The 25692-nt window shown below is 41.3% G+C and overlaps 1 protein-coding gene across 1 annotated transcript in view; it reads left to right on the forward strand.

Moving 5' to 3' along the window:
* Positions 1 to 25692, forward strand: part of MYO16 (myosin XVI) — a 505456-nt gene that overhangs the window by 348546 nt on the left and 131218 nt on the right. Inside the window, exons 24-25 of the mRNA XM_082366214.1 lie at positions 19215 to 19290; positions 24151 to 24326. Of these exons, the coding sequence (XP_082222340.1) occupies positions 19215 to 19290; positions 24151 to 24326 (252 nt within the window). The remainder of the gene's footprint in view (positions 1 to 19214; positions 19291 to 24150; positions 24327 to 25692) is intronic.

Below are 25692 nucleotides of genomic sequence, written 5' to 3' on the forward strand. Positions count from 1 at the left end.
CTAAACCTAAGGAAGAAAGCAACTCTCCGATCCCTCTCCATTTCCTAACCAGCTTTGTAAAACATGCTTCCTTCTTCAAATCCTTCAAGGACTGACTCTTATCTGTCTAAAACATGTCACAATCCTGAGGCCAGCCTCCTATCGGGCTTCTCCGAGCTGGTCCCTGTCACTTCCTCCAAGGCTTACCTGCCACAACTCTCCTCTGCAAAACCCCTGTTCAGGTTCTTTTTTCCAATCCACTCCCTGTTTTCCTGCAGATCCCTCCCCACACACGTGACGCCTCTTCACACTCAAGCTGGAAATATCCTCCTTGCCTTCTTCACAAGGTCAAATTTTATCCATCTTTTAATGCTCACATCCACGTCCCACTTAATCTCCGATCCAGCTTCCATCTATAGTTAATTCTTCCACTTTTGAATCTGTACCCGCCAGACTTTCCTCCCTGTTTGGGATATAGCACAAATAACATTATTAGGGGGTGAAACCCCGAGTCACTCTCTCACTCTCAGTGTATTTCAGTTCACTTCTGCCAGTGTTTACTGAGACTCTACTATATGCCAAACCCAGGGCACTAGAGGATCAAAGATGAGTAAACCGTATCTCTTGCCCTCAAACGTGTCACAGTCAAGTAAGGAAAAGGAAAGTTAACAAATACTTACGCTATAATTTGCTCATAGTAATATTAGTCATGTTAACAAAATTCTCCGTTACCACAAAGAAGAAAGAATTTATTTGGCTCCAAAAAAGAGTGTAGAAATGTTTTCAAGAGGAGGTAAAACGTGACCTTGGCCTTTAAGGGGGTGCTGAGCTGCCTGAGATTACGAGGCAGGAGCCTCCCAGTAAAGACAAGGGCTTCTGAAAATGAATGAACCGTGCGTCTGTCTGCATTCGGTTGCAAAGGACAGAATCCTGTGTAGCAGCTGTTCAAGCAGAAAATAACTTCAGTGCGGGAAAATCACTGTCGGGGGGACTCTAAGTTGAACTTCCAGAAATGACCTTAAAACCACCCCACAGGACAGGGCTCCCTCTGTAGCTAGGGCCACGTCTTTGATCAGGAAGCCTGCAGCCTGATTGAGAAACTGCTGCTACAGGTACTGACTCCCAGTAACTGCTGCCACCTAAACCAGTAAGAGGCCCATTCCCCGGCACTCAACAAGGAAGAGTCAGTGGCTGAGCCTGGAACCTTCAGTGCTGGAGAAAACCAACATCTCCTGGACATGCTCACCAGGTAAAACACAGACACAGCAGAAATGCAGCCTCCACCACTTCAACTTTCTAAATCTCGGGCAGTAGTTCAGACAGGTGGAAGCCGCAGAACGAGCGGACCCTAGCTGCAAAGGAGTCTGGGAGAAGTAATATTCGCACTTTCCAACATCTGCAGGGCAGGAAGTGACCAGGATAAACCTAACACTCCGCCATTTCCACCCACATCGTAGTTGGGAAATGGTACCAGACGTTTGGTCAAGTCTATGGAGGTTGGTAGGAAAAAAGTCTAGGAAGGTTGTTTGTGGTGAAATCATGAATAAATATGCATGTACGCCTCAGGACTTTGTCCTCTTGACAGTGTTAACTTATCAGATGGTTTTAGACAGGGTGGGGGATGAAGTGAGAAAACCAGAGGACATGACGTAGGTAGGTTGGGAAGAAAGGAAGGGGGGCAATGGAAACACTCCAACAAGGACTGCGTTTGAGCCAAAGCGGCAGGACAGAGTGGTGGCATTCCCAGGGAAGAGTGAGTGACTGAATGTGTGGAGCCAGGGAGGGGACACAGCTGGAGATGACCCTGAGGGCCTCACGCTGTTGACTGATGGAGGTTGTTTTAAGCCAACCGAGAAGGGAAATCCTGGAGAAGGAGGCTGTTTGGAAGGAAAGATATTCCGCTTTAGATGTTTGGAATTTGAGGTTTTTAATGGAAATTCCCATGAGATGCTGAAAATACTTGACACTGGGAGGCTGGCTGTTTCTAGAAATCTAGTCATAGTTTGGGAAATGTGTATAATTGCACATGGAGAAGAGGGAGAAAGATGTTAGTAGGAAAGAAAAGTATCACAGAAACGAAGAGAAAAGAGACGTCCGGGTCAACAGGAAGTGAGCCTCGACAGGGCACTTAGGCCAAGGAACAGCTTTGTGAGAAGTTCTGGTGGGACGGTGCCATATGATGGCTTAGTGGATGTGGGGAGGAAGTCAGTGGATGATTTTATATAATAAATAGATATTCTCAGAAATTATCAACTATCCTTTAGAGTTGAGAGATTTAGCCTTTACATTTTTTTAATAACAGTAGCAATCTTTTAGTCCTATGTGCAGATTTTTTAATCTATATTTTCTTTATATTAAGAATTTACTAAAGAATATAGAAATAAAGATACTTGCATAATAAAATAACATGTTGTTTTACTTTTCAATTCAAATGTTAGAATGTTAGAATACTTTTCAATTCAAAAGCTTTTGTGTCAGAATTTATTTTATTGAGGTACAGTTAATTTACAATGTTGTGTTAGCTTCAAGTGTACAGCAAAGTGATTCAGTTACACATAAATATATATATATATATTTTTTCAGAATTATAGGTTATTCTAAGATATTGAGTATAGTTATTCTAAGATATTGAGTATAGTTCCTGGTGCTGTACAGTAGGTCCTTGTTGTTTATTTTATATATAGTAGTGTGAATCTGCTAATCCCAATCTCCTAATTTATCCCCCCCCCCCCCCCGCTTTCCTCTTTGGTAACCATAAGTTTGTTTTCTATGTCCATGAGTCTATTTCTGTTTTGTAAATAAGTTCATTTGTATCATTTTTTTAGATTCCACATATGTGATGTCATATGGTATTTGTCTTTCTCTGTCTGACTTACTTCACTTAGTCTGATAATCTCTAGGTCCATCCATGTTGCTGCAAATGGCATTATTTCATTCTTTCTTATTGCTGAGTGATATTCCATTGTGTATATGTACCATATCTTCTTTAGCCATTCATCTCTTGATGGACATTTTATTATGCAAGTATCTCTGTTTCTATACTCTTTGATAATCCCCAGTGCCTGGGAGAGTATCTGGCACATAAAATGCACCAATAAATATTTGATGAATAAATGAATTATTTGATACTTAAAAAAAATAATTTGTTGAATTCATAGGATTTAGTTGAAAAATTACAATAAGGTATAACTGATGATTTTGGAAAATTATTTTTCTGTAAGTTTCGTGGAAGCTATCTTCAGTCGGTATATACCTGACCCGCCTTGTAAGTGTGTTTGTATTGTATCTTGAAGATACACTAGATGTTCAATAAGTGATAATTGCATTCAACTGAATGGTACCAAGGTTTGGAATAAAATTTTGCTTGCTAATTATTGTATGTTTGCATTTAAAAAGTATTCTACAAGCACCTAATAAAATGTCAATGGTTTTAAGAAAATCTGGGGAAAAACAATGAAGAGTTTGAGTGAATGGAATCATTTCACTGAGTTCTGATAGCAATAAAGCAAAGCAGAGAAAGCCAATTGATTAGTTGCCACATAGCTAAAGCCCTGTGGAATCATGAAATTTCCTGTAAAAGCACCTGTATATTTTAAAGCAGGATTTTCCATAATTGGAGTCAATTTTGTGGTTTTATAAAAGTCTTTCATTTCACTGAGATGTACTAAAGAGTCTTAGCCCAAGGACTCCCTGAGGACTCATTCACATGTTAAAGTATAGATTCTATGTAATTTGTGGCAATATGTCAAGCCATATGCCATTCTAATCATCAGATGTAACTTCGTATACTTAAATTTTGAGCTATTGCGTTTTCAAGGAAAGCAGCACATTCTGCATTTTATAAATCAGGGGATGTAGCAAAGAGCTAATTGGCTTAAAATCAGCAGGCAGGGTCTATTTTGGACAGTAGGATGAGCAATCCTGAATAGCTCTTTGATGATAAAGTTGATCCCAGAGGAGACCTCAATGGCTTTGGGGTTCGTGGGTTTGTTCGTAGTCTCTTCTTTGGCCAGATGGATGTGCTAGAGAGTTCTTATCACCACTTGCCCCTCCATGCCTGGTTTACCTAGTTTTGTTAGTAAAAACATGCCCTATCTCATAGGAAGGACGATCATTACTGCTGGTGATGATATTGACATCCAGCCTCCTGCCCCCAGAGACCCACACATGTGACTGTTCTGCTCTGACTGCGAGACCCTGCCATGCTTCTGAATCTCATTTGGAGCAGAGGCTCAGAAGTCCTTTTAGAAATGTTTAAGCAACATTATTTAAATTGTAGCTGAAGATCTTCCCTAAACACATTTGAATTTTTCATTACTCATAGGAGCGTGGTGTATTTTCCAATCTCCATTACAGAAATATTTTAAAGTAAATGGGATGAGGCTGTGCATGAAGTATTAACAGGGTCTCACTAATGAGCATGAATTTGAATTAAGGAAGCTGTGAGTTGTGTGTTTTTTTATCGTTGTTATTTGTTTTAGCAAATTTTAAACCTTATATGGGGTTACCTGTTTTAGGAATTGCTCTTAAATTTCTTTTAGTGATTTAAATGATGGATAAGCATGAAATCCAGAAGTGTGTCTAATTTTATTGGCTTTTAAAATTAAGAATCTTGAAGGAAAGAAGAATTAGGATTTGGCAAAAGACGTTGGCTCTTAGGAAAGTTGAACTTCCTAATCACCTTCCATGAAGGTGATTCCTAAACTCTAATAGGAAGTAGTATTTTGAAGTTCCTACATTCTAACGTGAGCAAAGGAAATTAAGAGATAGTAAAGCAATCTGAAGTAATAAAAGTTAAATTCATGAGAACAGAGGTCAAGATTAATAGCTATAAAATATATGACACTTACATATTTGACCTTCTTTGGTGTCTGCTCGTAAGGTCTTTGTCTGAACATTGTTTATTATGATCATGTCTTTTTTGGCATGAAGTGATTCTTTTGGGATCTCAGGTAAGCATCCCGTTGTATGACTGGCCTTGATGATTTATACAAATCGTGCTGGGGTGTTGCTCTTACCTAAGGTGACGTGCCTGTGTTTTAGCCTCCTTCTGTTTCCACACCCATAAGTATCATAGTGGATGGAATGGTGCTGCCCCACACAAAAGACAGGTCCTCGTGCTTGTGCCTAGAACCTATGACTGGGATCTTATTTGGGAAAAGGCTCTTTGCATATGTAATTAAGTCAAGGATCTTGAGACAAGAAGGTCCTCCTGGATTATCTGTTGAGCTCTAAACCCAGTGACAAGTATCCTTGTAAGAGGGAGGCCGAGGGAGATTTGAGAGAGAAAAGCAAGTGGAGACCAGAGTGATGCTGCCACAGGCCGAGGAAGGCCGGGAGCCACCAGAAGCTTGAAGAAGCACGGAAGGAGGGCAGGGATGCCAGATTCCAGAGTGGTTGCTGGTTACAGCAGCCCCAGGAAACTAACGCACGTGTTCATTGGGTCAATGTTTACAGATTAGAAAAGCAGTGAGGAGTTTTAACTCGTAGCGTTGTAGTTTTTGTTTTCTTTTAACACATTTGATCCATTTGAAAATGACTCCTGCATTTCTCCATCTCTATTTTTGCTCACAGGGTTTCCTCACCTGTAATGCCCCTTTCCTCTTTCTTTCCAAATCATACCCATCTTCCCAAGGCCAAGTTCTTGGCCTGATCCAAATTTCCCTGCTCTGTCTCTTCCCTCATCAATAAGCACACCTGATACTTACCTAGCAGTGTTCAATTTGCAGAGTGCCTGGGAAACATTTTCGCCACAACCTTCTTTGTAAATGTTACTGTGTCAGTTTTCCAGTGAAGTAAGCCTTGGTGGGGTTTAGTGGTTCACCAAATATTATACAGTTATGTGTGAGTCTCCTGGGGGCACCATTACGAAGTCCCCCATCCAGCATGGCTTAAAACCGTAGAAACGTATCCCCTCTCACAGTTCTGGCGGCCAGAGTCTAAAATCAAGTGTCCACAGGTTGGGTCCCTCTGCAGGCTCCGAGAGAAATCTGTTCGAAGCCTCTCTTCCAGCTTCTGGGCTTGCCAGCAGTTGGTGTTCCTTGGTTTGTAGACACAGCACCCAGGTCTCCGCCTCTATCTTCACGAGGTTTTCTCTCTGCGTGTGTCTTTGTGTCCCTTTCTCTTCTTTAAGGACACCAGTCATTGGATTTGGGGTCCCCTCCCATCCAGTAGGACCTCATCTTAACTAATTACCTCCACAAAGGTCTTATTTCCATAAAAGGGCACATTCTGTGGTTCTGGGTGGGCATGAATTTTGGGGGCACACCAGTCAACCCGCTACAGACCAGTAGGTCACAATATGGTGTCTCAGCTTCCTCACCCCCCCACCCCCATATCTTTCTCTCTCCACCATGGTATGTGCTGAAATCTTAGTGTTTATTATCTCAGTCATGAAATCTGTGTTGTGTAACAGAGAAGACGTACTGGGGCACTTGGGGCTCCATTGCCGTGACTTTGAGGGGTACACTGACCCTCAGCTAACATACCCATGGAGTTTGTAACTAAGGGGAATATACTTATGAACCTCGTAAACTTGTTCTGAAGGGTAAGTGGTGGGCAAGCAATCAATGCAGGTACAACTGTTTTGAGACGTTGTGTCAAAGATGCGAGTCCTATTTCCCCAACAACTGCTGAAGGTCTTTCCACGCAGGAATACCACCATATTTGGCAAAATTTAAAACTCATCAATCACAGGTATCGAAGTCCTGAAAATATTTTGGGAATTACCTAATCAACTGGCTGTACTGAGAATATTAGAGGCCCAACTGACTTTCTCAAATTGAATCATTGGTAAATGTCCTTGATTAGTTAAGAAAGATATTTGTTAATTCTTGTATCTTATAAATGTGCTCACGTTGCATAAATAAATGTTTTATAAATGTGTTAGAATATTTATTTTTATTTATCATGATGTTATTAATATCGCTTTAGCAGATGATAAGGAATATGTAACCACCAAAGTTATAGTATGATATTTTCTTGTACTTCCTATCACACTTGAAAGACTTCAGTGGAAGGTAAGTGCAGGAAATTGAGATTGTCTCTATCTATGGAAACTATAATATTAAAAGAAAAAATATTTAGATAAATGTTTCACCTTATGTTAATGTGACATTCTGTTTTTCACTGACTATACAGGTGGTTTTTGTGATGGGTAACGCTACCTTGATTAAAGAGAATTTTTGTAAAAAATTATATTCTTTACCATTTAGCTTTATGACTAATATTTTAATCAAGCATACAGGTGTGTGAAATTTTACTGCAGATTTTTAAAGGTCCTCTCAATATCATTTTCCTTAAGAAAATTGAAGCGCTCTCTGCAATTTACATACATAATCCAAGATGTAATTTACAACAGAAGGAAAACGTACAGCGCGTTATATAATGTGCTCGTGGGTGCGTCCTTATGTGGGTGGGGTTTGCTTGTATTCATCAAGGTTCCTTTTCCATCCTCCTAAATCACATCCTGGTGAGGTGGATAAAGTCCTAATCCCAGACTGTAGACCCTAATCGTTATCATCATGTCACTGATTTCCACAAGCCTTTCCGGGAACCCAATTACTAAAACATTGCTGATAGGAGTGATGTGGGGAAAAGACTGATTTGTGGCCAGTCTATAAAATACCTGAACTTTTTTTCCCTTCTCCTTGAAAAAGGATCTACCCCTATTGTGGAATAAATTGTTTGAAATATGTCGGTTGAGATTTATGGTGTTGCCCAGACGTCTGAGAAGCAGAGATCTCTATCTCATTGAGGCTGCAGTACATTCTAGGTGACAGAGGGATGAAAGCCGACCTCTTTGCCCTCAGACGTATTTACATAACATGTATGTGGGTGAAACCTTGGTCGCTTCAATTTCCCTGTGTCACCTGTGTCAGGAACACCTTCTGTAGCTTGTCTCCTGGCCTTCACCTCCAGAGATTGGTGGGGACACAGTGTTCCCAAGAAGACTCTGAAAGTGAACCTTTAAATCAACGGGAAAAGGAGATGAACTCATCAATAAGGAAGTTTCTCCAGGCAGAATCCCCAGACATAACAATGAAACCTGTCTGGTCCAAGCCAAACTGATACTATTAAAGGTTATTTGACAAAGGTATTTTGACCCACACAAAGAGAGCTTAATTTCCATCTGTATTTGTTCACCTCTTGGGCAAACTTTTAGAAAAACAAAAATTAACTCCCCCAGGCTTCTCGTGCTCCATTTCTTCTATCAATTTCACCTTTGGCTTACATTTTTGTAGACTTGATAAATGTCTCCTTATCCAGAGTTTCATTAGGAAGAGAAAATACAGGCTCTTATTTAGGGAATCTTCCCGTTTTTTTCAAAGATTTAACTGGTTCTTTTTATCTTCATGGGCTGACAGACATTTATAAATAGGGAACTTTAGATTTCCTAGAATATTGATATCTTATTGTTAGTTGATTGGTATTTTTTCTCCTTAAAAGGAACCAATGAAGCGTGTTCATAAATTTCAGTTGTGGTAATTTTAATTCAATGCCCATATCCAGAATCTAGATATCTAGATAAGGACCCTTAACAGTAATACTATGTGCTTCTAATAACTTTCTCTGTTGATTAGTATTTATCAACTTAAAGTGAATCAGAATGAGAGCAAGCACAACTATTAGATGGAATCGCTTAATGGAAAAGTAAAAAATAGAAGCCTCTGCTTATAAATATTGATGCAAGAGAGAGATCAATTTACCACTACGCATGAAATCCAGACATTTTTCAGCAGACCTCAGATAGAAAGCTGAAACCAGGCATGAAAAATTATCAGACCCATTTATATTTACTGAAAACGATCTTATTTCTTTTGCTAAAATCCAATCTTTACACACATTCTGATGTGCTATATAGTGAACTCAAGAGTCTATCTCAAAAGTTGCCCATTTTTATCAGCTGTTAATCCCACCTCTTTCCTAGGGATTATATTTTGCATCATGTAAATAACATGGTGGAGAAGGGGGTTATGAATTTGACTGATGAGTGAATTTACTTCCATTCTGTATATATTGATAATTCCCAGGAGAGTATTTTATGTCTCTTTCTAGGAGTTTATATGCCCTCATGATTCAGTTTCGTAGATGACATGGCTCCCATCTCTCTCCAGTCTGTTTCTCTGTGGGCTTCACACCTACAGGTCTACTTTTAGTATCTCTGCTTGAGTGGCATCTTCACGTTAACAGATCCAGTGTCTAACTAAACTAAATTCCTCAACAACACTCTCTCAACTGACTTCAAAAAAGTAAATAAAACTGATTTGCCGTATTTGTCCCACTTTTCAACTCATGGTAAAATCAGAAACCCAGTTAATTACCAAATACAAGCTACTCTCTCCCCACTTACCCTTAGAATCCAAATATCCCTCATTTGTATTCCAGCGCCCGAGGTCACATCACCTCCCCCTCTTGGGTCCCTTCAACCGTCTCCTAACACTAACTAATGGAAGAAATGCGAATTATGAATAAAGAGATGAATGAATATCTTTACTTAAAGGCATATGAACTGCTTTTATTTCATTTATCCTCTTGTTTCCCTGGTGACACTGGCCAGAATTAAATGTGATTATTCTGATTCGACTTGTTAATAATAGTCCTGAAACAGTGGTGGTGATGCCTGCTTTCTTTTCCATATTTTTACCTCCCAGTTTACCTCCTTTGGTAGAAGAATAAACTCTGATTTCTCTTTTAAAAATCAGATCTTCCAGACCGTTTTAACACTCTTGTTCTTCGTGTACCTGGTAGTTGAATATGCACAACTCGGGAGATTTAATCAGGATTCGATTTTTATTTTGGGTTCACACCACTTTTTAAAATATATTCAGCTGGGACAGCCCTTCCTTTTAACCAGAAAAAAAACCCAGGCAGCTCCAGCGATATTTCTGGTCTCTCCTAAGTAATAGAAAGTCCTTTATTTACTTTCATTGGTGCTCACGGACTCAACTCAGCGACGAGGAATTTCTGGTCCTGTATAGCGAGCAGAACCACAAACTTCAGCTGACAGTTTAGTCCCGTCAAGCCCCAGCCACACAGCAGACACGGGACCGTGGCCTGGAGCATCCTGTTTTCTGTTTATTCTTGTGCTGGGTCCTCTCATTTCGTCCCAATATGGCTTCACGCACATGACTCCTTTCGATGTTTAGGGCTGATGCTGGCTTGGGTGCTTCCATGTGTCCCTGAGACGCTCCTCTGGGGGAGGCTTTGAGGCCCTTCCCGTGCCCTTGGTGATGCTTTTCTCCCCTCCCCCCCAGCTGGCTGCTCCCCTGGGGCCCTGGTTTCTGATGTTCACCCACAGACGCTCTCCACCGGACCCCACTCCTCTCAGCCTCACATATAGCCTCTTGGGCAGAATGTAACCCAACTTGGGATTGTGGACCAGATGAGGAAACTTCATCACACCCTTTGTACTTCATCAAAAAGCGTAATATGTCCTGCTCTCCACTTTCTGGAGCTGACACACAGCGGCCCCTCCTCCTGCAGCAGGGCTGTCCCTTCCCTCACACGCACCCCATCCTCCTGCCCGTTTCTGACTTTGTGCTACTTAGTGGGGGTCGATCACCCGTTCCCAGTGTCCCCCTAAGTGCTGGGACATCGTCCAAGTGTATGAGGGCGTTCCATGAAGTCTCCTCCCTCTTGGTTTAGGGGCTGGGGGAAGAAACTGTGTAAAAGTATTTATGGCCCTATTTGCCTGCTGTATAAAGCAATCACTGCTGTGCACTCAAATTGGTGTGAGAGCAATAGATCCATAGATCCATAGATAGACAGAGATGCCCAAGTCAAATACCGTACTTAGAGAAATATGTACACACACACACACACACATATATAAAGGAAATATCAGTGCCGCCAGAAGCACACGTAAGCCGTCCGTGCTGTAGTCTGGGATGTCCTGAAATGCCTCAGTTATCACTGAGGGTAGCTTCATTAGAGGAAGTTGAACTTTTAGCACTTAACCACATGGAAATACAGATTTCCACATCGGAACTACATTAATTAGGTGGTAATATAATTAGCAATTCAGTTAGTCCTTTACATTTTGCCTTGCAAGGTAGAGTGTCCACTCTGGAAAAGGCTCTCATTCTAATGCAGCGTTTTATATGTTACAATGGGTAACGTCTCAGCCCAGTAGGAGAAGGAAGGACAAGGAAGACGCAGGAAGTCTAGGTAGCGAATCCCTAAGTGATGCCACAAAAGGCTCTCCTAAGAATTCTCCACCCTTGTTTTCCCACTCAGGTGGTTTCCTGTTGGCTTCCTGATTCTGGCCTGAATGGAGAATTGGTTGTGACATTTACGTTTCTAGCCTACAGTGCCATGCTCTATTTGTTTCCATTTCTTTTTCTCTAACCTGCGAGGCCTCGCTGCAGGTGCGCTGAGACCCCCTCCGCTCGCCGCATGTGGTTCATTTCATGGGCTGCGATGCTATCTCCTTGCACCCTCAGCCTTCTCAGAACGAGTAGTTTTTATCGCTCTGTCTGCATCCATCCATCCGCCCTATTAGGCCTGCCTTGCTCTCTTGGCTTTCCATCATACGTTCAAGAGCTTCGTTATCTCTCATCAGGTGTCCTGAACAGTGATGAACACGGTATCTCTCCTTGTCCCTTTGAGCTGCAGAGCAGGTAGAAGCAGCTGAGCTGTCAGCACCAAGACAGGAATAGACAGAGCGAGAAATTGGGGCTGGTGGAGGTGAGCCGGGGTCTAGCCTGAAAAAGAAACTGCTCCAAATTTTCAAGCAGAAGAAAAGGAGTACAGGCAATAGGTTCCACAGGAAAAGTGGAGACAGATGGGAGACGATGAGGTGACCCAGAGACGCGGGAAGCAGCTGCCTCCTCCGCGGCTGGAGATGGGAAGGGAGGAGACAGTCCTACGGGAAGGGGAGCTGACGGCAGACTGGCACACCTTCCCTGACCTCGCGTGGCCCTCCTCCTGGGTGCCAGCGCCTGGAGCGGGGCTGAGACCACAGACGTTGGGATGTTAGGCCCCAGCTCTGGCAGACCCCGTGCTTTCCTTATCCAGGTGGAGTAAGCCAGCTTCTCTCGCTGTAATTCAGGGAAGTAAAATCAGGGATGGTGGATGGAACCATTTCCCCGGAGCTCGCTCACCCTTGCACTCCAGTTTCCTTGGAGATGAGCCAAAGCTGAGCTTGACAGCCTCCAGTTGGGAAGACAGTGCATGTGGTTTGGCCTTTTGTGACTTTTCTTTGTGGACCCAGGAGACTAAGTATCTTGACGGATTGTGATTCACAGCCATGGCGGAAGTTTTATAACCCCCGTTTTTATATACGGCGAACATAATTTTCCTTTTAATTGTACGTATTGCAGTGCCGGAGTGTTACAGCGAGTACATCCAGAAGAGGAGCGCGTGGCCGCGGCTCGCCAGCCTGCACTCTTCTCTCTCGGCATCCTCACACAGCATGTAGACAAGCGTGCTAACTGCTGAAACGTGAGGAAAATGCTAAATTTCCTTTGGAGCCATTTTATTGAATGGAATCATTCCAAAGGAAATCTTTGACTACATGACAATTTCCTTTAAGATTTGTATGGGCCTGTATGCATATAAATTTCTCTGTTACATGCATGAGGGATGCTGTCACTTATAGCATGAATCCTTCAGAGGGAAAAAAAAAAAAAAAACAAGCCTGAGTTTCAGTTATGTTAAGACAGAGGGGGAAAAAGAGCATTTATCCTGGCCTCTATCTTTTGTGACTTTCAGGTTTTTTTCTCCTTTCATCCCCCAACAGTAAACCAGCAGGAAAAGGAGGGGTGGGGCTGAGAGCAGAGAAGCTGTCCTGAGTGACCTAGAAAGACCCGTGCCTGAAACCTGCTCCTGCCGTTCCAGCAGTGCCCGCTACGTCCCTCCCGAGTGGCACAGCTGAGACAGGACAGGCCTTATGTGTCACCCTGGCATCACAGACTCACAGAGCTAGGGTGATTCCTAGGGTACAGTTTTTTCTCCTTGCTGTTTTCCCATTCATATAGATTCCTCTGTCCGTTTAACTAGGCTCTGAGGCTCACTGCCCTTTGAATCACCAGGAGCCCAATGGGGTGGCCTTTTCCCACTCAGTGTTGCAGCACCCATGGCTTCTACGCAACCTTAGTGCCTCTTCAGGCCAGTGGTCCCAGTGAGGTCCGGAGGCTGAGGCTAGGTGGCTGGTGAGTGTAATGTGCTGTTACTCTTCCAGGGAGATGGGCTTTATTCAGAAGCAATTTCTTTGTAAAGTAATACATGAATTTTGACTGATGGCATTACAGCTACAGGATGAGAGCCTCCTTTTCGGATGGCAGCTCATGTAGCAACCTCATAGTTGGATGGCGGAGATGACTCCGTGAGTCCTTCTCGGGGCGATAATGTAAAAATATTCTGGAACAGGGCTGAGGGGAAGGTACAGGTGAGCGTTAGAGCAGATATGGGGGTTGCTGATTAGAAAACGATAGGTACTATGCAAAACTAGGACTAACATACTTTTTCATGTATCTTCAAAATCACCCAGAGAGAGAGAGAGGTTGACATGACCATCCATGTTCTGGAGACGAGAAATCAGGAAGGCTCAGTACCTTGATGTCCTTACCTACCAGGCACCAGGCCTGGTTGAAGCCGGAGCCCAAAAGGCAGCTGCCGTGCAAGGCTGGTCCTCTTTCCAATACAGCTTGATGCCTCCTACCTAGACGTGGGCCTTGAGAGATAGACTTGGCTTTGGCAGCTGGTGGAGCTGGAAAGGACTTTTCTAAAAAGAAAGGGGAGCACCTGGAAATAGTCCATATGTCAAAGGATTGTATTCAGTGAGGTGGACATCTTTCTGTAGAAAGTGAGGATCTACCAAGGATTCGACACGAGCGATCATGGAGTTAGATTTTTGGTTTTCTATTCACGTCTTCTTCTGAAAATTAACTTTTAGTTCTCGTGTTAACTTAGGACTAAAAGAAAATGCGTGCTTATCATCATCCAGATTATACATTTTTTTAGCTGTGGCCAACTCGTTTGCTATAATTTTTTTAAGTGAAAATAAAACCCAAAACCTTTTAGTTACCTTTATTAAAATGACAGTGCGCCTTTTTAGAATGTGCAGTTTTGAAATGCTTAGGCACAGTTCAGATTTCAGCGTTGTGCGAAGTTTCTGCATTTGTCTTGTGCCACCACCTCCTTGCTGGGGGGAGGGGGTGATGTCAGAGGAGTGGGGGGAGATCAGGGCTCTCGCCACTGCCCAGAGGTAACCCGCCGCAGGTCCCCTCTCCCCACGCCCACTTAGGAAGCAGTAGAGAGGCACGTCGACCCCTTCCACCTACTCACCCTGCAGCCAGGGAAGTGTTCCTGGAGACCCAGTGGAGACCCAGAACTCCTGCCCACCCAGCGGCAATGAGAATCCCCTCTTCTTTTGTGTCAGAGGAGGTTGAGTGGGGACCCCAAATTCTCCACTTGACAGTAATGAGGCTGTGCCTCTCTTCCCCTGCTGAGTGCTCTCAGAGGAGGTCAGCTAACCAGAAGGTTAAGTGGGAAACTTCAACGTCCTCTTCTCAATTGATAGAACAGCTTTGTGGGAAATCAGAAAGGATGTAGAACTCAACACCATCAACCAACGGGATCTGCTCATTTATAGATGTGTAAACCAAGAGAAGCAGAATACTCATTCTTTTCAAGTCCATGCTTCAAGAAAGACTATATTCTGGGCCATAAACCAAACCTAAAATTCCGAAGGATTGAAATTATACAGACTGGGGCTTTCCTATCACAATGGACTACTCAAACTAAAAATCAAGAAGAGAAAAATAACAGGAAAATCTCCAAATACGTGGAAACTAAAAAATGCCCTTCTAAGTAATCCATAAATCAAAAATGAAGTTTCAAGGGAATCCAAAAATATGTTGAACTGAATGAAAATGAAAATACAACATGTCAAACTTTTGAGACAGACCTAAAACAGTGCCAAGAGGAAAATTTATAGCACTACACACATATATTAGAAAAGAAGAAAGTCTCAAGTCAGTAATCTAAGCTTCCACCTCAACAACCTAGAAGAAGGAAAGTAAAATAAACCCAGAACAAGCAAACAAAAGGCAATCCAAGAGCAAACTGAGAGCAAAATGCATGGAATTTTTTTAAAAATAGAGAAAATCAATGAAACAAAGAGTTGGTTCTCTTAAAATAACCATAAAAATGACAAACCTCTAGTAAGGAAAGACAAAGAAAAAAGAGAAAAGACACAAATTGCTAATATCAGGAATAAAACTGGAAATATGAATACAGATCCTGCAGTCAACAAAAAGATCAAAAGGGAATAAATACTACAAACAACCGTCACATATAAATTTGACGACTTAGATGAACTGGACCAGTTCCTCACAAAACACAAATGACCTCAATTCACCACATATGAAATAGAGTCCTGAGTCTTCCCTGCACTGATGTCAATATCCTACTGGTGATGGTTTTGTCCGATGTTATCATTGGTGGGAATGGGGTAAAGGGTCCGCCGGCTCTATCGGTGTTATTTCTTAGAACTGTGAATCTACAATTATCTCAAAATTAAAAGTTTAAGACGTAGTTAAAGGTGATGGGAGCAGGTTATCTATGGACATAATAAACGGGCATGAGTGGATATCATTTATTTAGATTTTCTAGTTGCCTTTGACAAGGTCAACACCAAACTTTATTGGATTGAGGAAATCATCATGGTTAAAAGGCCAAGTTTGGAAACAGATTGTATTTTATCCTTAAAATGAAAAAATAAACCCATCTCAGATGTGTGTGCACACGTATGTGTGTTGTGTGCATGTATTTCTCAGCTTGTCCCCTGAAAAGTCCTAGAAACACTGACTAGCTCGATAATACTATGCTATTGTGCACCTCTAGGTCTCTAATTTCAATTTTCCTGTAAAATATGAAAGGGCTCCTTGAGGAAATACTCGATTCCAGATTTGGGACCAGGAAAAAAAAAACATGATATGGAACCATGTGTTAGCATTCCAGTAATGCCAAGTTTATGTAACACGTAGTCGTTAGCATTATTGCATTAATTATGATAAAATAAGCTATCTTGGGGGGTAATGTCTAATACTTCTGTTGAGCTGTCAACTCAAATCCCATCAATACTGTAATCATCCATGTCTTAGGAATAGGCTCAGAAGCTCTTAAACTTGGAATGCCTTTGCAGAATATTAATTTAACACATAAAGAAAGACTCAGAGCTAAAGCAGTTTTCCCATTGTCACAAAATAATTAAGCTCACCTGCTTCAAGACTCATTAATTTTATATGAAGTAAAAACTTTTGCCCAACTCCATGCTTCCTATAAGCATCAAACTGCCCTTCTTGAGTATTTGCACTTGTATGGATTTTGTTAAGTATCTTTTCCACGCAACTTCTCCAGCTGGTGTTTCCACCTGGGAAGTTTTGAACTTTAGTTTTAATGGGAGACCTTTAGCTTTTTGTCTGACTATCCAAGTACAACCAGGATGCCATTCATGAGGACTTCCCAGAGCACATGATCTTGTGATAATGAAAGACTCATCAACATAATCTTAAATAAAAAGGGGCAGCACGATGTTATGCTATATGTGGTCACAATATAACGAAACCTTTTTGTTCATTTCACCAAATATTAAATGAATCTGCCCAGTGGACAAAGCATTTTGCTTGTTGCTGCAGAGACAGAGCTGAGCAATCCATAGTCACTCCCTCAAGGTACAGGAGGAAGGCCCATCACAAAGCAAGGCATGACAGGAGCAAAGACAGGCAAGGAATGTATTTAGAAAAAATCAGGTAGTCCAACTGTGTATATGTGTGTGTGTGTGTGTGTGTGTGTGTGTGTGTGTTTACTTCAGAATCATCAGATACCCGTGAAAAGAAGAGGCTAGAATTATAGATTGGAACGGTACAGAGGAGGACCCTACACTGTAGGATCAGCTCTGGGACATTAAATAACCTGCCAAAGTCCATATAGATGCAGAGCAGCTTAGCTGGGTGTCTGTGGTCTCCGGGCACTGCTGTGTCTAATACAGGAAGGCATGCAGAAGCCAAACTCCAGGTTAAGATTTCTCAACCCCAATCCGATGGTCACTGGGAGCCAGATACTTCTTCACTGTGGGGCTGTCCAGGGCACTGTAGGATGCTTGTAGCACCCGTGTCCTTCCAACGCTTCAGTTGTGACAAACGCAAAAGACTCCAGGCACTGAAGTGTCACCATCATCCCTGGTTGAGAACCACTGCTCTAGATGATGTAAAAATTGTTTAGATTCAACAATGTGTAATATGTAACATGACATACAGCTTACATTTTAATATTGGTAAGCCATGTTCTGGCCTAGGGGCAAACTGGATAATTAGATAATGATTGAGAAGTATCTTAAAGTTGTTTAGTTGTTTGCCTCTTAGCTCAAGCAGTCTTCTGATCCAAATTCATGTTGGAAAATCTGGGAATCTGGAGGGTATCTTGGGATTTCTGTGCCATTTAGGCTCTTGTGACAGCAAAGAATAAAATCTCAGCAAGGCTTTATTGTAAGGATGACACAGTTAGGCATTGGAACTTGAAAACCCGGTAGGAACCAAGACTCATCTGGCCTTTTTCTAGCTTCCTCTCACTGGCCACTCAGCCTCTTTCTCATGGATTCTTTCTGTCTAGTTCCATCTTGCTGCCAATGAGACAATCTTCTCTGGGCCGTCCAGTTAAAATTCCCAAAGGAGTCAGGTGATTATCACCCTCACTGGTCTAACCACCCACACTCCCTCATGGTGATGCAGAACGGAGAGACATCATTGACCAGATGCCCTCCTTGGGGTCAGTCCTGGTCTACCTGGGGTAAAGGACAGCCTGTGACACCCAACCGTGGTGAAGCAGCAGTAGCTGTTGAACCTGATGAGCCTCGTGGCTGATCTGACCCTCAGGACCACACTTGGGAACTCACACTTGGCTGAGGCTGAGAGAGACAATAAAACCACGTCTCTCTTCAAAAATCACGTCTCCCAGGCCAGATGGGAATACCAGCAAAACCAGACAATAAAGTCATTTAAATATGTTCGTAAGTAAACTGTGACAGAAAAAAAAACTGTTCTTTGAATAATCCAGAATTAATTGTTTCCTGAGTTTTCTTTGTTTTAAGGACTTCAGATTTTATTCACTGCTTAAATGATCCAAAGGAACGCTTTTTTTTTTTTACTGAAGTATAGTTAATTTACAATGTTGTGTTAGTTTCAGGTGTACAGCAAAGTGATTCAGTTACACATACATACATATATATGTACATATCTGTTCAATATCTATTCTTTTTCAGATTATTTTCCATGATAGGTTATTACAAGATATTGAGTATAGTTTTCTGTGCTCTACAGTAGGTCCTTGTTGTTTAGTATTTTCTATATAGTAGTGTGCGTATCTGTTAATCCCAAACTGCTGATTTATCTCTTCTCCCCCACCCCACCCCCGCTGCTATCCACTTTGGTGACCATAAGTTTGTTTTCTACATCTGTGAGTCTATTTCTTTTGTAAATAAGTTCATTTGCTATCATTTTTTTAGATTCCACATATAAGTGACATCGTATAATATTTGTCTTTCTCTGACTTACTTCACTCAATATGAGAATCTCTAGGTCCATCCATGTTGCTGCAAATGGCGTTATTTAATTCATTTTTATGGCTGAGTAGTATTCCATTGTATATATATACCACATTGTTTTTATCCGTTCATCTGTCAGTGGACATTCAGGTTGCTTCCATATCTTGGCTCTTGTAAATAGTGCTGCTGTGAACATTGCATGTATCTTTTGGAATTAGAGTTTTCTCTGGATATATGCCCAGGAGTGGGATTGCAGGATCATATGGTAGCTCTATTTTAAGTTTTTAAATAAAGACAGCACTCCATTTCTCAAACTGACGCCTCATTTCCTTCCCTCCCAAGGTGTCGTGAAGTCTTCCTACTTGGTTTAGAGAGTTTTCTGAGCAGGTGAGGGTTTTGCAGAATAAACAGGCTATGATGGCTGGGAGTCAGCACCCCTTTCTCCTAAACTCGCGATTGGAGGAGGGCTCCGGCAATCAGATCAGAGGAGGCATCCCTGCCTCCACGTGCAGAAGGAGAGCCTGGGAATGGGAGCTTTGAACTTGCCTGTAGCGAGAACTCTAAGACCTGAAGACACTGCTCTTATGAATAATTTAAAACTGCCGCTGAGTCAAGTTATTCTTTAAAGGAAATTACTTTCGTGGTCATGTTTAACCATTAGTAATTATGCCACTTTCTTTTATTATAGGTAACGTATGAAATTGTTGGAGCAATTGAAAAAAATAAAGACTCCCTTTCACAGAATCTTCTATTTGTAATGAAAAGTAAGTTTTCCCCGTACGGTTAAAATGCCACACATTCTTTATGTCTCTGTCTCTGAACATGGTCCTATAAAATATGCCACCAGCTAAGGATAATTGAACTATCTTTTGTGTTCTAATGCCCAGAATAATAAGGAACGGATCTTGCCATGCTACACACTGGTTACAACTTAATTTGGAGTCTAGTAGAAACCATAATTTAACTAAGCTTTTAGCAGATAGAAATATAAAACACCTTTACCAGTTTGGCGTGTGAATATAAAGAAGCTCTTGTGTGAAGACTGATGGAGATGCATATGGCTTCCACAGTTATTTAGGCTACAGCAGGGTGAGTTTCATTACTTAAGATGACTCTGGAGCACATCTAAGGGTGGTATTTTATTCTTGTGTACTTTCAGCTATAAAAAACTAATGCTTACAAAGTAAAATGAGGGTACGAATTGATATATACATACACACATGCATATATGTATATATCCATATAAATTTATAGGTGACATCTACTTAGTGAACCTTCGTACTTTATATACATATCTCTATACATATATCTATAATTCTATACTATACGTGAAACGATGTACTGGGTTTATATGTGGTATAATTATATATATCTCTATATTTACATATAGATCTATAAATTTATGTATATGTATAGTTCTATATCCTCTAGTAATTATTTTCTTAATAACAGTTCTGCAGTGATTCACATTTTCTTAATAACCTCTTCAACGAATTAAAATGTATCATCTTTGTGCTTTAAGTTGCTCTAAATGAGATGGAGCCATTTATCATTCCTGGGAAAAGAAGCATATCATAGCCTTTCATGAAATAGTTGGATGCCTTTGAGCTGGAAATAAGACATCCATATCACTTCCAGCTGGAGGAATATATTTACCTTAAATCAAATAGTAGAGTTGCAATATATTGCTTTTCATGGGGAATGATTCTGCTTGCCTCTCAGAATGTATGGTTATTGAGTTCTCTTAAAGGCTGAGACTAATGATAAAAACATGGACTTGGAATAATACTGTGTAAAAAGAAAGAAGTGAGATAATTGATCTTCTTGATTATCACTGGAAGTATCTTCCTTCTAGTTTTCAAATATTTGGACTTTCATTCATAACATACTTAAAATTTTATAACATATATAAAATCCATGTATTTTATGAAGAACTAATATACAGCATGTTTTCAAAGTTGGCACTAGGCCTCCTTTTTTTTTGTATTTCATGGTGACGGAATATGTATTTAGAAAGAAAACATGATGGCTTCTGATATTGCAATTCTGCTTATCTTAACAGAGTCCCTATATCTTAAAGTCATTCTTTTGTGTATGCTTGCTAACAAGTGCCAAGAGAAAACAGGCGAATCTTATTTTATTCTAAATATTTTAGACTATACATACGTCTGAACAGGAGGACAAAATTTACAATGTGCCCTTATAAGTTCATGTAAGAGGTGCCAAGTGTTTTCTGCTGAGAGCTAGAGAATAAATATTTCAGGCTTTGCGAGCCGTAAGTTCACTGTTGCAACTACTCAACTCTGCTATGATAATGAGGAAGCAACCGTAGACAATACAGGTGGATGTGGCTGTATTTCAATAAAACTTTATTTACAAAAACAGGCAATGGGCTGGATTTGGCCCACAGGCCACAGTTGCTCACCCGTTCTATCACACAAGCAAAGATGCCTGGTTGTGATAGTATTTTATGAATTTATGGAATGTTTTGACACTGCAAATAGTTATTAAAAGCAAGTGTAATTTATAGATAATAGTAATAATTCCTGTTTCCAGGCACCTTGCTAAGTACTCTGCTTACAGCATCTGATTCAATTCTCATATTATCCAAAAGCTCCCAGGTGAGGAAGGAGGCAGGGTCTGTGGCAGGATCCCTACAAATCCAGCTGTGTCTGTGACACCTCTGCCCAGTGCAGACAGGGAGCTGGGTGGCACGGCTCACACAGACAGTGCCCTCGTTGGTGCCCAAGATGAGAAATCAAGTCCACTTGACTCAGAAAGAAGCAGGTAGAGTTAAAGTCCAGACTCTTAAGTCTACTTATAAGTAGAGGAAAATTTACTATTTATTGTCAATGATGCTGTTGGCATTTCTGCGTACCTGCCTATAGACTGTGGGCGCCTCAGTCAGCTCAGCCCGTTTTACGGGCAGAAAGGCACCCAGTGCATTGTGTATAGAGCCCAGAGACGGATGCTTCCCATTGCAACGTGTATACAGGGTGACATGAAGAAAAATGCCTGCAGCAAGTGACTCCTAGAAGTAGGGAAGGGAGGCCAAAGCTGTCTCTCCTCTAGGGACTTCCTTCTCAGGCTCTAGGTGCCAACACGATGGCCGAATTTCTCTTTTTTTTTTTTTTAATTTATTTATTTAATTAATTTAGTTTTGGCTACATTGGGTCTTTGTTGCTGCGCGCGGGCTTCAGTTGTTGTGGCTCGTGGGCTCTAGAGCACAGGCTCAGTAGTTGCGGCGCACGGGCTTAGCTGCTCCAAGGCATGTGGGATCTTCCCGGCTCGAACCCGTGTCCCCTGCTTTGGCAGGCGGATTCTTAACCACTGCGCCACCAGGGAAGCCCCGAATTTCTCTTTTTAATGTGCCGAGGAACCTGCTCTCGCCTCCCGCTGGCTCAGCTTACGGGCTGGGCTCTACTGTTAGGGTTGAGGCACGATGGCATCTCCATCATAGGGTGATGGTAGTCCTACTTTACCTTCATGCAGCCTGGGTGTGTGATCCAGAGAAAGGACAGAAACAGGTCAGTTACATGTTTTGGTTCATAGTTATGTCTAGTGTTTACAGATGTAGTAAAGCCTTTTTCCCCAGTTATGGGAGTACCAAGTTGCACTATCTATCTGTGGTTCCATCCATCCACAGACTAGCTAGAAATATAAGTAATATGTTTAATTAAGTTAAATAGGACATGGTATTATATGTTTATTGTTTCACTGTTTGCTTTGAAATGATTTCAAACTTAAAGTCACAAAATTAGTACAAGGAACTCCCGTATGCTCTTTTCCCAGATTGACTTTTTTCATTTCCTTTCTCCTTTTCTCTCTTCCTCTCTCCTTCCTTCCATCTCCGTGTGTGCGTGCGTGTGTGAGTACGCATGCTCTCTGAACCACTGGAGAATGGCCAAAAGTGTCTTTGTGCCTAAATACTTTGGTCCAAGGACCAAGGACATGGTCGTAGATAACCTCAGTAAATTATCAGACTATTAAACATTGATATGATACCAATATCTAATTCAGAGTTTATGTAACACTTTGCCAGTTATCCCACTAATGTCTTTCATAATGATTTTTCCCCCAATTCAGGACCATTTGCTGAGTTTACTTGCCATTTCTTGTCAGTCTTCTTTAATCTGGGACATTTCCTCAGCTTTCCTTTTTCTTCATGACATTAATATTTTAAGAAGTGGAAGCCCAGTTTTTTCATTATTTTGATACTAAAATTACCCAAGACTTGGCCAGTGAGAACCCCTCCAAGCTAGTTCCTATGTCCTTTTGACAGGTTCTCATGTCTTTTGTGGCACTTTCTTACATTCTGGCTTTCCAAAATGTTCTAGGATCTTCTACCTTGCCTCAGATCCAGAATTGGCCACTTATCCAAGAAGACTTGATTTATTTTAGAGGTGAATGGTGTTAAGAAACACTGAGAAATGGGGGCAGGGTGAGCTCATTGCTACTGGGGTGTCATTGCTTTTAGACCCTTTCAGAACTAGAAAATTTAAGATATAGGCATAGATTTTACATATATATGTGTGTATGTATATATAGATACAGATATAGATAGATATATCGCTGTATATTATTGTGATACCTGTAATTTCAACCCAACACCACAGAGCTCCTTTTTGCCTTCCTGCAATCCATAATTGTATCTCCCTTCTCTGACCCTCCTCCTAGCTCCCTATTTGTTTATTCATGTGGTGACTTTTCACTGAAGGCACTGCTAATAAATATATTAGCTGGGCAAACAAAATAATCTGAGTGCAGAAATGGTGGAAACTAAACCACTTTGCTCCTAAACGTTGCCAACTGTCCGATGGGCTAAGACTGATCCTGAATGATTTATGCATGTTACATCACACTTTAATCTTGCAGGAATCCACAGAGTAGGTACTCGGGTGGTTATTTCACAGAAAAGGAAATTAAGGCTTAAAAACTGTCTACATACAGATAGAAGTAACACAAGAAACATGCCTTCTAGATCCTTAACTGTCACAGACATGGTTTCACTTTGCTATTCAAATGTGTCCATCCATTCATGAGCCCGTTTCTCCCTGAGGTGTCAAGAAAGACATATGGACCCAGAATTACCAGAATTTTTATAACCTAACATCTAATGTATCAACTTGCTTTCACCTTTCCAGCTTAACTGGATCAGAAAAAGAGGCCCTTTTTCCCCTAACAGCTGAGACGGCCGAATGAGACAGGGGCTCCCCAATATCTGCCTTCCACTCGGAGAGAGGTTCTTCCTGGGGACGTGTGTCCCTGGCAGTTACTTTCCTGGAATGGAGAGCTGCTGACCAAAACCATTTCATGACTTGGTCAAGTGCACTGAGCCCCCTTAGGTCTGAGCAGGTCCGATCTGGTTCTGGCTGTTAGGAGGCTCAGGTGGGGGAGAGGAGAGCGTGGGATCTGGACCGAGGGCAAAAAAGGTCAGAATTCATCCAACAGCGTGATGAGTAGTGGGGAAAGTAAAAAAGAGGCAAAAGGAAAGGTAGACTCCTAAATTCCCTCCCCACTCAGAATGTTTCAGTGGTTTGAACGCTCGGATGACGTGTAAGCTTAATGCTTGCGTGAATTACGATTTTAATGCCGCTTACAATATTCATTTATTTATTTCCTAGCTAGTGAAAATGTCATGATCAATCATTTGTTCCAGTCGAAACTGTCACCAACAGGAGCCCTCGTACCTTCCTCTCCTTCTTTTAAATTCAGAGGACATAAATCTGCCTGGCTCAGTAAGAAAATGACAGCTTCTTCAATGATTGGAGAAAACAGGAATTATCTAGAACTTAGTAAGGTAGGAGTTTTTATGATTCGTGTCTGGTTGTTTTGAAGTTTGCTTATTAGCATATTTGCTGCTTCTTTTAAAGAAAAAAAAGCACAATCCTCAATGCTAATGGAAAGAAATTGATATTTTAATTGAAAGAATTAAAGGAAAGACTGCTTACCTAAAGTACAACCCTCTGAGAGAGGACGGTTATAAGAAAGTGCAGTGGAGTGAGAATTTGATAGCAAATAGAGTATCGGTCATTTTTTTTGTTGTCTGTGCAGCATAATTTTTACATCTCATCTCTGTGACTGTCTTTTTGATGAATGGGAGGTAACTTCAGGGATAGTAGGATTAAAGGGAATAAACTTAGCTGCCTTATTCTGTTGATATTAATCACTTCAGAGGCTTCAGGTCTCTAAACAATAAATTGTTTCTCATATAGACATAGTGTATTTTTCAGGTCCTAGAGTGTTTTCACTGTGTTTTATAGATTTTTAATTTATTTCAGCATTATACTAATTTTTTATTGGGGTATAGTTGCTTTACCATGTTGTGTTAGTTTCTGGTGTACAACGAAGTGAATCAGCTGTATGTCTACATATATCCCCTCCCTCTCGGTCCTCCCTCCCCAACCATCCCACCCATCTAGGTCACCACAGAGCACCGAGCTGAGCTCCCTGTGCTATACGGCAGGTCCCCACTAGCTATCTGTTTTACACATGGTAGTGTATATATGTCAATCCTAATCTCCCAATTCGTCCCACCCTCCTCTTCCCCCACTGTGTCCACACGTCCATTCTCTACGTCTGCGTCTCTATTGCTGCCCTGCAAATAGTTTCATCTGTACCATTTAATGGGTATTTGTCCCACACCAGCGTGGTTGTACTTACGACCTAAAGATTCTGACGATTTGTAAAATAGAACAAAAAATTCAGTGAAGAGTTGTTTCAAAACTGAAATGTTTTAAGTTTATGAATTCAGTGCCCAGTTGTAGCCCAGTTTGTTTTGCTTGCCTTTATAAAAACTCTTAAAAAATGAGAAATATGGTTGGGAAGGTGTCCAGGACAATCAATCTTAGAGATTCAGTCATTGTCGCTTGCTGAAATGCATTTTAACTTACCAATTAAAATAGAAGCATAATTAAAATCAACTGTATTATAGAAGAGTGGCAGAAATGTGTATAGCGTATTAGAAATGTGTGTGTGTGTGTGTGTGTGTGCTCCTGAGTGCGTGTGTATGTGTTTAGCCATTAGACCCTAGATTTAAGGATCCTTTGATATAGTTGTTCCAGAACTGGACCATCACAGGAATTCAATCTCATTGCATATAAAATGGCATCTTTTACATAAAAAGGACAAAGTGTTCCCCTAGTAAGCTCAATCTCTATTCCTGG

Source organism: Balaenoptera borealis (genome assembly GCF_965194805.1).
Source record: "Balaenoptera borealis genome assembly, chromosome: 18".
NCBI lineage: Eukaryota > Metazoa > Chordata > Mammalia > Artiodactyla > Balaenopteridae > Balaenoptera > Balaenoptera borealis.